Source organism: Passer domesticus, chromosome 15, assembly GCF_036417665.1.
Source record: "Passer domesticus isolate bPasDom1 chromosome 15, bPasDom1.hap1, whole genome shotgun sequence".
NCBI classification, from domain to species: domain Eukaryota; kingdom Metazoa; phylum Chordata; class Aves; order Passeriformes; family Passeridae; genus Passer; species Passer domesticus.
In genome coordinates this window covers 10,164,047-10,176,896 of record NC_087488.1, presented here as the reverse complement: position 1 = coordinate 10,176,896, position 12,850 = coordinate 10,164,047, and the positions used below count along the sequence as shown (strand labels likewise).

The following is a 12,850-nucleotide window of genomic DNA, read 5'->3' as shown; positions in this document are numbered from 1 at the left end:
AATTCAGATACCTAATCCCTCAGAGTACCAGTATCACTGGCAGGAACTTCCATCTCCAGGAATTCCCTTTATTCCCTTTATCTAGTTTGTTTGCTGAGTTTCCACACAGCAATTTCAACGTGTTTAGGACAACTGAGACATTTCAAAAACTTCTTCAGCAGTTTTATGAAAAATAGAAACACTTAAAGTTTACCATCTATCAGAGTATGGTTGCTCCAGACGTGGCTTGAAGGGTTTAACCTGCTTCTCCTTGATGACATGGGTTAGGACTTCCCTGTCAGAGAAGTCTGAGTAAGGCCGAGCCCCATTCTCAAACAGCTCCCACAGCGTCACACCCAGGGACCTGCCAAAGAGCAGCACATCACTGGGCACTCTCAGAACTATTTTAGAGTGGCTTTTCTAAGAAAGGATATGCAAAGCACAACTGGCAAGAAGAAATAAATACTACTCTCTGTCTCTAGAATAACTTCAGAACTTAATTCATTTTGACAGAATGCTAAAAGCCTGAAGAATAAAGTTGCTTGAAGGCAACAACAATGAAGACAACAAAATATAGAAGGTCTCAAATTATTTGACCACGGAAAACCCCCACATATAAAATATTATCTTTTCAACAATTTAAAAATAAAAAATATTGTTATTTTTTTTACTATGGTATATAGAAATTAGATTAAAAAAATCTTACAGTTAGTCCAATAGAAGAGAAAAAGCTTTCATGAGAAATTGCAGTTACAGGTCAAAATGCTAGAAAACTCATCTTTCTTCCAGAGTTCATAGAATTCTTTATTGTCAGGCTGCAGTGGTCAAGAGCTGCCTCTGCTCAGTGCTGCATCTGTACTGCATCCAACACTAATCACATTTTCACTGAGTACAGTCAATGCTAATCTTCAGGGAATCTTTCTGTGTTTAAAATGCAAAGTAACTGACTCTGCACACAGAATAATTTAGATTGGAAGGGATGTCTGGAATCATCTAGTTCAAACCTGTTCAAAGCAGCTCTGCACAAGAAGCACTGCAATACAAGTTGGAACCCTTCAGACCCTGGCTGCTTGCAGTCCAGATGAACTGTACGAGCTGTGGAAGCCTCCTTGGAGGATGGAAGCAAATTTGTTTTTACAAAATTTCCATACACCCCTCTTGCTTTCTGCAACCCTACTTTTAGAACACCAAACAAACCCTGGTTTACTATTTAATATCCTTCAAGTACAAAGCAGGAATTAACTACAATGTTTTCAGCAATGGCAGCCTAATCCACAATTTCCATTATCCCAGTTTCTTGGGGCTTGAGAACTGAAGTGGAACTTGGCTATTTCAAAAATGTTCATCCTCAAGAGTTCACCAGCCATTGTCTATCAGCTCTTTGGCAGCAGACACCATCAGTTAATTGCTGCTCCCAAACGCTGCAGCAGGAACACAGCATTTTAATTAAAATGCCACTGTTCTACCAATTTAACTTCATCAGGCTCTAGTGGGATCATCTTTTTATGGCACTCAGAGCTACTTATTCTTGGAAAAATCATTTACCCTTTCTTTCCTTTGTAAACATCTGAGGGTATTTTTATTAATATAAACACCTATTATTCTGCTAAACATTTTTGCTTGCTCCAACTTTCTCTCAACAGATTTCTAAGCATTTTTCCAAAGCAGGATATAGATTCAGGTTTATAGTGATTAACCTACTGTACATCTGCTGCACCAGGCTAATTTAAATATTATTTACTCCTTCATGTAACATTTGAAAATATGTTCACAGATATCTCATTGAAATTTCTTAAAGCCTTTTACATACCATATGTTACTGTATTTATTTTGCTCTGCTGATAACAGTCTGTCTTGAAAACTTGTTACTAACTCAGGTGCAGTCCATCGTAGAGGAACAAGTTTCTTCTCATCTGTCTCAATATAATCTTCCTAAATTATTGATCAAAATGAAGAAAAAAAACATAAAAAGGCTGAACATACATCGGATCAACTTCCAGACAGTGACAGTGCTTTCCTTAATATGCTTTTCTGTGATGCCTATGTGAAAAATTATAATTAAAAAAGATAATCCCATTTTCCCCAAGTAGCAGAGAATAATGCTATGGAGGAATGTCATTCACTGGTCACTGCATAGCAGAAAACTGAATGCCAATTTCTTGTTTAAGGTTTGGTACTTACAAAATGTTTTAAATAACGACCTTAATTTTTCACTTTCTTGATATACTTTAATATTTTGAATATTTTCATTAAGAAATTTGAACTTTTCTTTCAAATGTGTCCTTAAAACACATTAAAATTAGTTTGTTCACATTGAAGGACCACTGTAAATAGGACCAAAAAAGGGCAGATTTAGCAGAAGATTCCAGAAGCAAAAACTCTTCTCATCTCTAGAAAGGTACCTATTCTGGTTCATGAACTCACTACAGTTATTTGCCAGTAATACTTTGAAAGTACATTATTCCAATAAAGGACAATATAGTATCAGTCCACAACTTTCAAGCATGCTTGCTGTAACCTTGGCCCCTGAATCCTTTAAAAAAGTGGTCCATGACAAGATTAACTCACCTTATACCTGCTGAATCCTATACCATAATCTCCTACTTTGACATTTAAATCGGATGTAAGGAAGCAATTCCGTAAGGCCAAGTCCCTGCAAATGCAAACAAACAAACAGTGAGACAAACCAGGAGGTCTTCAATGCAAATTCAGACAAATGGGTTAACAGAAGGTACAATTTTTAGAACACTCAGTTTGAAGTATCAAATGAAAAACCAAGAAAACTATTATTTAGAAACTTCGAATCTAAAAGTCAAGGATTTATGCAGAGTTACAGGTTACAGTGCAAGTAACAGGAGCAGATCAGTAACACAACACAGTGCTAAGGACTCAGCATCCACTCTAGATCCACTTCAGCAATCCTCTGTGCAGGAGCTGTAGGCTGATCCCATAGACCTAAATCCTGCTGAAGGCTGAGGCAAGCTGGGTGCAAGCAAGGTGTGCTCCTGGAGCTCCCTTCCTGAGCCTCTTCTGAGGAAATTAAACCTGTCCATGCACGCTGAAAAACCAACTCATATGCAGTGCAAACCCAAGTACAAGAACTGGGGAAAGTAATTTCTAAAATGCAACTATATCTAATCCAAACATAAAGACAGTTTTTTTGTTGCTTACATTTTTATTAAGTTTCAGAACCTACAGATACCAACAATTTATTCCATATCTCGCTGGAATACTGTGGTCACTATAGTTCTATACAAACACTCATCACTTCCAGAAAAAACAAACACTGATAGGGTTTCTCCTTAGGGAGAACTTATTGGACAAGATTTATTCTATGGCCAGAAGGCTGAGATTTCCCTTGGGCACTCCCACCGCTTCAAAGGAGAATCAGTTTAGAGCCACGGAGCCGAGCAGACTCTGCATTCTGGAATCCAGAGAAAACTAAACACAGTGACAAGGCAAGCACATTTAAAGCTCTCATACAAAAACCCTGGAGTATTATGCTGTCCTGTATAAAAAAGTTCAGGCTGCAGTCACTTCTCTAGAGCAGTGGTGTAGACTCTCAAGCATCCAAACTACACACAGCATTTACATGTAGTTATTTCATCCTGCTCACAATCCTCTCCTGGATTACGTGGGCTGTTCACATGCAACAGTGATGTCACTTCTCTTCACACCTATCACTGCATGGCTTGCATTTTAACTGTCATAAGCAAAATCTATCAGCAATTCAGATTAAATAATAATTACAATATCACACTGAGCAACCAGTAACATCTTACATCTACAGTTAAGTTCCTTAAGTAACAAACCCATGCATTACACATGAACCAGAACTACAGACAGTCTTTGAAAAAGACCAACAGAAAAAATAATGTATTTCATAGAAGTCCTCCAATAAACAAATCACAAAGCTCTTGAACAGACACAGAATTTGCTTCCAGTTTCTACCACAGACCACAAATACTCACGAACAAGCACTGCTGCTGTAATAATACAAAGACACAGTTTTAAGAAACCCATCATGCAAACTCAGAAATTTATGCAAGTTTAATGAAGCTGGAACTGTGGCTGTGACAGCAAAGAGCTCAGCAGACTAATTGCTCAAATATTTCACTTTTCAGTTTCACAGAGGGGACCAGGCAATTAAGTGCCCTGGAAGAACTCTACCTTTGCTTCTGTTGGTTTAAAATAAGTCTCTAAAGTACAAATGGTCTGAAAGCCACAGCTTGTCTGCTACAAAGACAGATGATTATGTTTTCCTTTCCAGAGTCACTGAACTACACAGGTCAGAAACACATCTATAACCTTCAAGTATGTCCCAGAGCCTGCCAAATTGTTTTATACTATTTAAATAAATATCCTGGAAGAGAAAAATTGTTGGCTGCTTGAATTTACCACTAACAACAAAATCACTGATGCTGGAGCTTTACCACTTACTCTGACAGCATCAGGATAGTGTTGCTAGAAGTAAACATTACAATGAGAATCTTGCAGATCCACAGATTAGTTCTTTACCAAGTTTATCTGTATTTCACTGAAAATGTACTGTTAAATTTAATACCTACAGAGCCATGCTGCTGCAAGAGAGGAAACTGATCCCTCTGTTAGCCAGGCACAACTGGTACTACCTTCAAAGCGTTTGAAATTGTTAAATGGGTTAAAAGAGCTCTGTTCATCAGCCACCAGCCGAGTCCAGGCTTTGGGGTATTTTCAGGGTTTTGCTGCTGTTTTAAACCTGCACCTTCTAAGACTTAGGTCTGACAGTTCATTTCTCCCTGAACACAAGATCTCTGCCTTCCCTAAGCAGCACTGATAAGGTCCAACACAAGCTCCTGACTTGCTGATAGGGTGATGCAAGTGCTGGTTCTACAGCAGAGAACAGACTGACAAAGCAACTGTCCTGTGGTAGCCAAGGTTTTACCACATAAGCCACATTTGGAGAACAAGTACTCTTTGATATTTTAGTCATCTTAGAGGTTAATGACTTCCAGTTCCTTAATACCTTTACATTTAAAGCCAAAAAAAAAAAATTGTATTTTTCTGGGCAACTTGTTCCATGAATGAATTTTCCCAGCCTTTTGCATCTACTGCCATTCTTTCAGTATTCACTACATTAACTTTAATTAAAAATAATTATATCAATTAAAAATAAATCTAGCATTTCCCCTGATGGGAACAAGATTCTTCTCCTAGCATGATTACTTTGAAATCTGACTACCTCCTTTAGTGAAGATTTAAAGGTTATATGAACATCAGTGAGAGAATATCCCTTTCAGTCAGATTTTCCCTCTAAACTCAGCTTCCTCCTTACTGCATTAGAAAGAGGTTTTTTTTCCATTTTTAGTAACACAGGTAACGTTACCAAAGAAGTTCTAAATTTCTACAATCTAATAAAAATTCACAGCAGGTAAGATTCATTGTAACTACATTTAACATCCCTCCCTCCACAATAAACGAAATTATTTTGACTTGGCCAAGAATTAATCAAACAACTACATGTGGACTGTCCTGGCACCAGGTTGTGTTCTACGGGCTGCAAACCCAAAGAGCAGCTGATCAGCTTGCAGGCAGGTGGAGCTGAACAAACAGCACTGCAGCTCAATTAGCACCTTCCTTAGCATCACACCTTCATGCCTCAGGCTATTCCACATGTTTGTGCTACCACAGTCTTCAATACCCCTGGATTTTAATGAAAACAGCTGAATTTCAGAGTGCATCCTGACTGGCATTTCCCTGGAGCCTACCTGTGCACAAAGTTGTGTTTGTGCATCACAGCGAGGCCAGCAGCAATCTCACACGCCATTCTCTGCAGCAGCATTATCTGAGACTCTCCTCTAATGTGCTCCTGCTCATTGCAGATGTAAGTTTTCAGGTCACCCTGTAAAAGAAGTTGAAGATATTTATTAGCCTTACATGTTGTTTGAATCAAAAAAATCTATTTTTAATAAAGATCCAACTGACTACATTACTTATTTACCACATTTATGCTCAATAAAACAAAGCTCCTCAAGTTTCCAGTCTCCATAAAGGATCTTACAAAAGTCATCTAAGGCATTTGGTATTGTCCTTAAGGGTTTTTAATCTAATCATTTAGTAATTAACATCCTAGATCAGACTGCCACATAAAATCTGTCATGCAATAATAACTTCCATTAAAAAAATCAGAGTTTGATGAGCCCCTGCTTTTAAATGAGATGAGTTTTCAAGTGCTCCAAATCAGCAAAGCTGTCTGTCTGGAAATTTCTAAGGGGCTGGAAGGGAGAGACTAGAGAAGAGAGTGTCAGACATTGCCAGCTCACCAGAGCTTTCGATATGAAAAGCATGGTAATACAGCCCATGCCAGTCAGAATTCTGATGATGGCAGCAGTTTTACTGAAGCCAGGCAATGCTGAGCAATAGATATGTAATTAATGAGCCCATAGAAGTACTCCATAAATTACCAAAAAAAAGAACAGCTTTGAAATAGAGGAAAATAATTGAATACTGTCCAAACATTCAGGAAAAGGAAGACTTATGGAGTAAGAGAATCCAAGCAAGGGAAAAGAACAAGTTTCTCATGCCATCATTGTTAGTTTTCTCACAGTATGACTTTCAATCCACCAGTCCTGTAGTTTTGTTATTTAAAATATAGACTTTCTGAAAGGTTAGCAAAATATTTTGAAGACATTTCTGTATTGAGACTGCACAACATATATCACAACTTGTTTCACCAGCATAACATCCTGGGCATCCATTGTCTTCCCAAATTCTGGGCCAGGAAGCTCTTTCCAGAGCAGTTCCAAACAATTAGGAGAGAAATAGCGTTTGTAACACACACAGATTCCAAAAGTAGAGCCCAAGGAATGCAAGCCCTGAACTCCCAGCTGAGCTGACTGTAGGTGGCAGCAAGAGCCTGAAGAAAGTCAGACTCTAAAATTGTCATTCATTAAAACAGCAACTGCTTGCTTAGGGCTTGTCCCAGGTGGATTAAGTTCCTAGGATGCCTGAAATGCACCCAGGAATTACTTTTTAATTTTTAAATGCATTAGTAACAGCAGTGCTATGTGACATCCCTTATTTAGTAAATTATTCATGTAAGCACATATTTTTGTAGGAAAACCAACTTTTTATTAAATCCAGCACCTTGAAACATACTGGTTCTATGTTCCCATTCTGGTCTAATTAATGCTACAATCAAGGTTAAAAATATAAAATAGGAAATTTTGATACTCCTCTATAAGGACACTGCTTGTACCCAACTGGGGTGAGCCAGTGGTCACACCCAGGGGCTGAACTGCCCTTCAGAAGGCCCTGGACAAGCTGAAGAATGTTTCAACAGGGACCTTATGAAACTCCAGAAAGACAAATGGAAACTCTCACAGCTGGGAAGGAAAAATCCATTGCAGCAGCACAAAGTGAGCAGTGGCCAGCTGGGCAGCAGCTCTGCAGGAGGGACCTGGGCATCCTGGTGGGCACTGAGCTCCAGTGAGCCCTGTGTGCCCTGGCAGCAGGCTGGGAGCAGCTCTGGGCTGCACCAACAGGGCCAGGCCCAGGAGAGGTCTCACCACCTCCTCAGACCACACAGATCCTGTGCTCAGAACTGGCTGCCCCAGAACAAGACAAACTGGAGCAAGCTCAGGAAAGAGCCACCAGAACAGTCAGGGTCAGAGCACTTCCCCATGAGGGGAGGCTGAGGGAACCAGGCTCGTTCAGCATGGAGAAAGAAAGACTTCAGCATAATGACTGACAATATAATTTATTAAAGACTAAGCCAGGCTCCTCCCTGTGGAGCATGGATGGAGGATGAGAGAGAACAGGCACGAGCTGAAACACGGACAGCTCAGACTGACTGGAAGGAAAGCAGTTTTTCATACAAGGACATGAACAGAAGCACAGACTGCCCAGAAAGAGCATGGTTTCCATCCCTGGACGTTTTCACTATTCAGCTGGACAAAGTCCTGAGAAATCCAGTCTGACCTCAGGATGATATTGCTTTGAGGAGGAAGCTGGAGACCTCCTGAGCTGCTTGCTAGCCTGAATTATCCTATGATGCTTCCCTGCCTATAAGTAGACAGCAGCAACACAGCAACATTATCCCTGCACTATTTTGAGAGCCACAAAATGGCCCTTTATTGACAGACTTTTTAACACAGTAAATATCAAAGGTTATATATATCTGAATAAATGCAGTTCTGCAAAATTCACTGCAGAGACATCTAAATATAAAAAGCTCAATAATCATGCTTAAGGAAGGCTCTACTTTCTCTCCAACCTCCTCTGCCACTCTGCCTTTTCCCTCCTCTCCTGGGATTCCATGAAGAACTAAATTTTGCCTTTTTTCCCATCCTTCTCTGTTCAGCCATTTTTGCAAGTTTTAATACACTTTTTCTCTGTAACAGCCAGAAGCACACTTACAGTCAGTACTCTTTGGCAGCTTTTTGTTTGTGCAAATTCCATACTGGGTCCACATGAACACCCAAATGGCTGACATGACTTTCTAACCAGAAGGCACTGGCAGTTTCAAAAATGTGAAACAGTTACCAAAAATGTGAAACAGTTACCAAATTACATCTACTGAACACATTCTACCAAACTGTCATAAACTGACAAATCCCCCCTTTATTGTTAAACCACACACCACTGATAAATCTGCTCTTTAGCTCATATCCATATTGACCATGATCATTAAATAAATTCACTGAACTCTTTGATTATGTTTTCATTGCAAAGACTCTTTTTTGATTAGAACATGCTTTCAAGTGGCAGTAATTAAAAAAAGAACCAATCACCACAAATAGACACCTTCCCCTAACAGCAACATCCCTAAAGTAAGCTACAGAGCATTCCAGGCAAATACTGCATCCTGCTGATCTCATCTGCCCTGGGAATTGCAAGACTTGAAGAATTTCTGCAAGAATTTGATAGGCAAATCAGCCTCACAACATACATGCAACTTCCACATTTGAATAACTTTCCTTTTACTCATAAATTATGTCAATCCATTAGAGGATTTGCTGTGCTGACAAAATGCTGGCCACACACACGGCTGAGTAATATATTAAAGTTAATAAGACAGCTACCACTATTTTTAACCTGACATCATTCTGCAATGTTTAACAGTGAACAGTTAACTATTCATAGCAGACTGCACCAACATACAAGGCAACTAATATGGGGAAAGGGGCTGTTAGAGCCTTTTGAGCATTTCTTTTTATATTTACTATTTTCTAAATAATTTTAACACAGGCAAACCATAGAATTTAACAGCTTAAATCACTTATGTGCAACTGACTTCTCTTGTTTCTTTCCCAGCTCTCTAAAGCAAGGAATACAGTGCACCTTGGGTTACATTATAAAATAGACTAAATGTTAGCCAAAACAGTTCTTGCACATGCAACCAGCAATCCTGTGTAACAGAAATGTATCAGGAGTTTCTGTGGCCAAGAAAACAAGCAAGCCAGCCTGCCTGACATTCAGCATTGCCACCCTGACAGCTGTGGTTTCCCTGCACTAGTTTCCAGTGCCTGATCAAAACCTTTCAATGCCAAGGAGCCTGGGAACTGATAATCCAACAGGGCTGCCTGAGCAGCCAAGACAAGGTCAACTGGCCCTGAAAAAGCTACAAATCCAAGCAAGAGAAGTAGCAAAAGGAGGACACACTGAGTTTGAAGGAGTGTGAACAGAACAACCTCTGTACCCTCCAGACTGAGTTGGTCAGCAGAATAGCCACATTTTTTGTTACTTAGTATGCCAAATTTGCAAAACAAGGTCAACACTGCCACGTGAGCCTCAAAAGAACTTGTCACTTGAAGATATTGAAATTTTCTATCCAACATAGCTCACCTGGCCATGTTCTTTTGGAACTACTGAATTCTTAAACACACAAGGGATTAAAACAAGTTTACTTTGCTGGACATACATAGACACCACCACAACATAAGGGAAAGAGCTTTAGCTCAGCATTAAAGCACTGGCAGCTGAACAGGACCATTTCTGACAGTTTCTCATCCTTCCCATTTGAACAACAGTCACCACAGACACTGGAACCTGTAGTCCACCACTTCAGTTCCACCTGCCCTTGTGCTTTTTCTGCTGAAGAATCACTGTGTGGTACTGAAACACCTCCATGCATCCCAGTGCAGGGGGAAAAAGTACAAATGGAGCTTTGAGATCAATTACTAGAAGTCTAAAAAATCCAAATAAGTGCAAGTCCAGCTGCAATGATAAAAAGCTTCCTGACACTCCCCTAAAAATCTTTTTAGTAAAGAAACCTATTTAGCCACATCTTCTAGTCCATCATGCTTCCCTCATATTCCTTCCTTCCTGTCTCTTCTCTGCACTTACTCCAGCATTGCCACCTCCCACACTCCAGGCCCTGGCCCACACCAAGGATTAGTGAAGGACAGGGATACTGAGCTGCTCCCTTGGCCCAGCTCTGCACCAAACTGCAAAGGGAACATCGTCCTGTCTGCCCAGCCCCCGAGTACTGTGTGCACAAAGAAAAAAACACCAAAATGTCTAGGACATACCAAGTGAGAACTCTAAGTGAGCCAGACTTTACTATGAAAGTTATGTTTAACTGACTGTAATATATAATTTTCTAAAACCAAGTTTTAGTTCACTTGGAATAGAATAATGAGCACAGACATTTTCCATTCCAAAGAAATTACCTAACTACACTCAAATTTGTAAAACCACCACTTTAACTGTCAAGCTTACTGCCCCCAGTTAAAGTGAAAATCTATTTTATCCCCCTAAATAAAATCCTTACCAGATTACTCTTCAGGATCATGACAACTTCTTCATAAATAATGAGGAATCAAACAAGGATTTTTTTTTTCCTGTATACCTAAAGTAGGGCAATCTTTAAAAGATACTCCATCTTCAAATTTAAATTTGGATTAAATCACAACTATTTGAAAACATGGCAGCAATTAAATCTGATTTGGATGTATATCTGATAGACTATAAAATTCAACTCTCTTTCCAGGATCCTTTTCAAGAAACTCCAATTTGAATAGCAGGTTTGAAAACCAGTAAATAGTATTCTATTTCTACACTGAAAAACTACGAAAAACCTTATCTGTTAACCTTAGGCATAGAGTTTTTAATTGTTAGCAAAACCAGAACATTTCACTTTGATCAGTCATTTAAAAAGCTCAGGCATTTCTTCCATTTGGAAAAGAAGGATTTTATCAGCACTTCTGCCTCATTAATTTAACACAGCTAATACATTTGAGCAAAAGAGCAGCACAGAAAAATATAGTTATTTAAGGTAACAGATTAATTGATATTTCTCCAAAAACTCATGTTCATGCTAAGTAACTTAAATTGCCTGAGGCAACTAGAAACAGATTTTTGCACCCGAGTTTAAAGAGAAATTCTGCAGTAGTGAAACTGGTAAAAATAAATCTTATAAATGCAAACTGTCTCATTTCTGAAAGACTTAGTAACATCTGTGCACTTCTGACATAATTTCTGTCTTGACATTTCCCAAGGAACTCTGCTTTGGGTGACATCTACACAACAAACCTTAAAAGCAGCTGCTGAGCCAATGTTTAGACAGCCACTTGGACTCTGGGGTTTGTTTGGTTTTAGTAATGTGTTAATGCAAAATAAAGCAATTCAAGTCTTTCCAGCCCGTGGATCCAAATTTTTGTCTCTCATAGCTCTGCACACTGGGCACAGTTCAAAGGCTCTGTACATGCTCCCCCTTCCTCACAACATTCATGAACATTCCATGGCTGCAGGGGCTGAGCAAGGCTTGGAGCTGTCCCTCCCACTCCAGGGACCATGTGGCACTGAAAGCAGTGGGAACACCCTTCAGTGTGTGCTAGCTTTTCTTTTGGTGCCCAGGAAGGACAAGACTGTTGCTTGGGGTGTAAAAAGGGCGTGAGAAAGGAAACAAAGGCATGTAGGGAAAAGAAGAGTACCATAAGAGAAAGGATAGGGAAGAGAATGAAGACTGAAACTGAAAATTGCAGCTATTGGAATACACATAACTGATATCAGAAGTGAGCCCACCATTGCATTTTAGCACAAAGCAGCACAGCATGGGTAAAATTTGGGCACTCTGGAGATAGAAGAAAAGACAGAAGGGAAGAAATTCTTGCATTTTTCTAAACTAACATTTTCACATAAATGGTAATAAAAGCACATTAAGATTGCAGACAGCAAATATTTTGGATGTGATGTTGGTGTGTGCACGTGATACTGGACTGTGATAAAAAGCTCCCTGCTATGACACCCTCTGCCCTCCAAGCTCCTTGCTGAAGGCAGACTGAAAGAGACTGGTAATTCCATTATCAGGGAACTGGTATTTGCCTTTTCAGGACACTCACAAGCACTTAGAACATACATGATAAACTGAAAAGAGTACAAACAAAAAACTGTAATTGTGGTTCCTCTAAAAAAATAAACAAACAAAAGCCTTCTAAAATTCTGGTTAATCAGAAAACTTCCCAGCAATCATAAGAGCCATTTCAAGAGCAAAGGGCAGTAAATATACCACACACAATTTACACCAGTGGGAAAAAAACTTCAGCACCTTGTATAAGTGCACTTACCAAGTCACAGAACTCAAAAACTAGGAGATAAGGAATGGCTTCCACACATTGCCCAATACACTGGAGAACATTTGGATGCTGAAGAATGCTGGAGTGAAAAAATACAGTTAAAGCCAGGAAGATCACAGGAGAACGCAACACACTGAAATCCCTATCAGAAGTTTCAACACATTCCATTGGAGGGGGGTGGCAGGAACAGAAGGTGCAAGTACCAAAGCCACAGATTCCATTTGTAACTTTGTATTGCTGAAGTGTATCACTGACAGCAGCCAAAACTCACAGGATCTCAAACCCACAAAAGCCAGGATTGCCACATGAGAGTC

The 12,850-nt window shown here is 39.6% G+C and overlaps 1 protein-coding gene across 1 annotated transcript in view; it reads right to left on the bottom strand.

Moving 5' to 3' along the window:
* The window catches only part of LMTK2 (lemur tyrosine kinase 2), a 42,052-nt gene that overhangs the window by 10,693 nt on the left and 18,509 nt on the right, over positions 1–12,850 (bottom strand). Inside the window, exons 6-10 of the mRNA XM_064390917.1 lie at positions 12,528–12,615; positions 5,727–5,860; positions 2,548–2,632; positions 1,790–1,911; positions 194–343 (exon numbers count right to left, since the gene is read on the bottom strand). Of these exons, the coding sequence (XP_064246987.1) occupies positions 194–343; positions 1,790–1,911; positions 2,548–2,632; positions 5,727–5,860; positions 12,528–12,615 (579 nt within the window). The remainder of the gene's footprint in view (positions 1–193; positions 344–1,789; positions 1,912–2,547; positions 2,633–5,726; positions 5,861–12,527; positions 12,616–12,850) is intronic.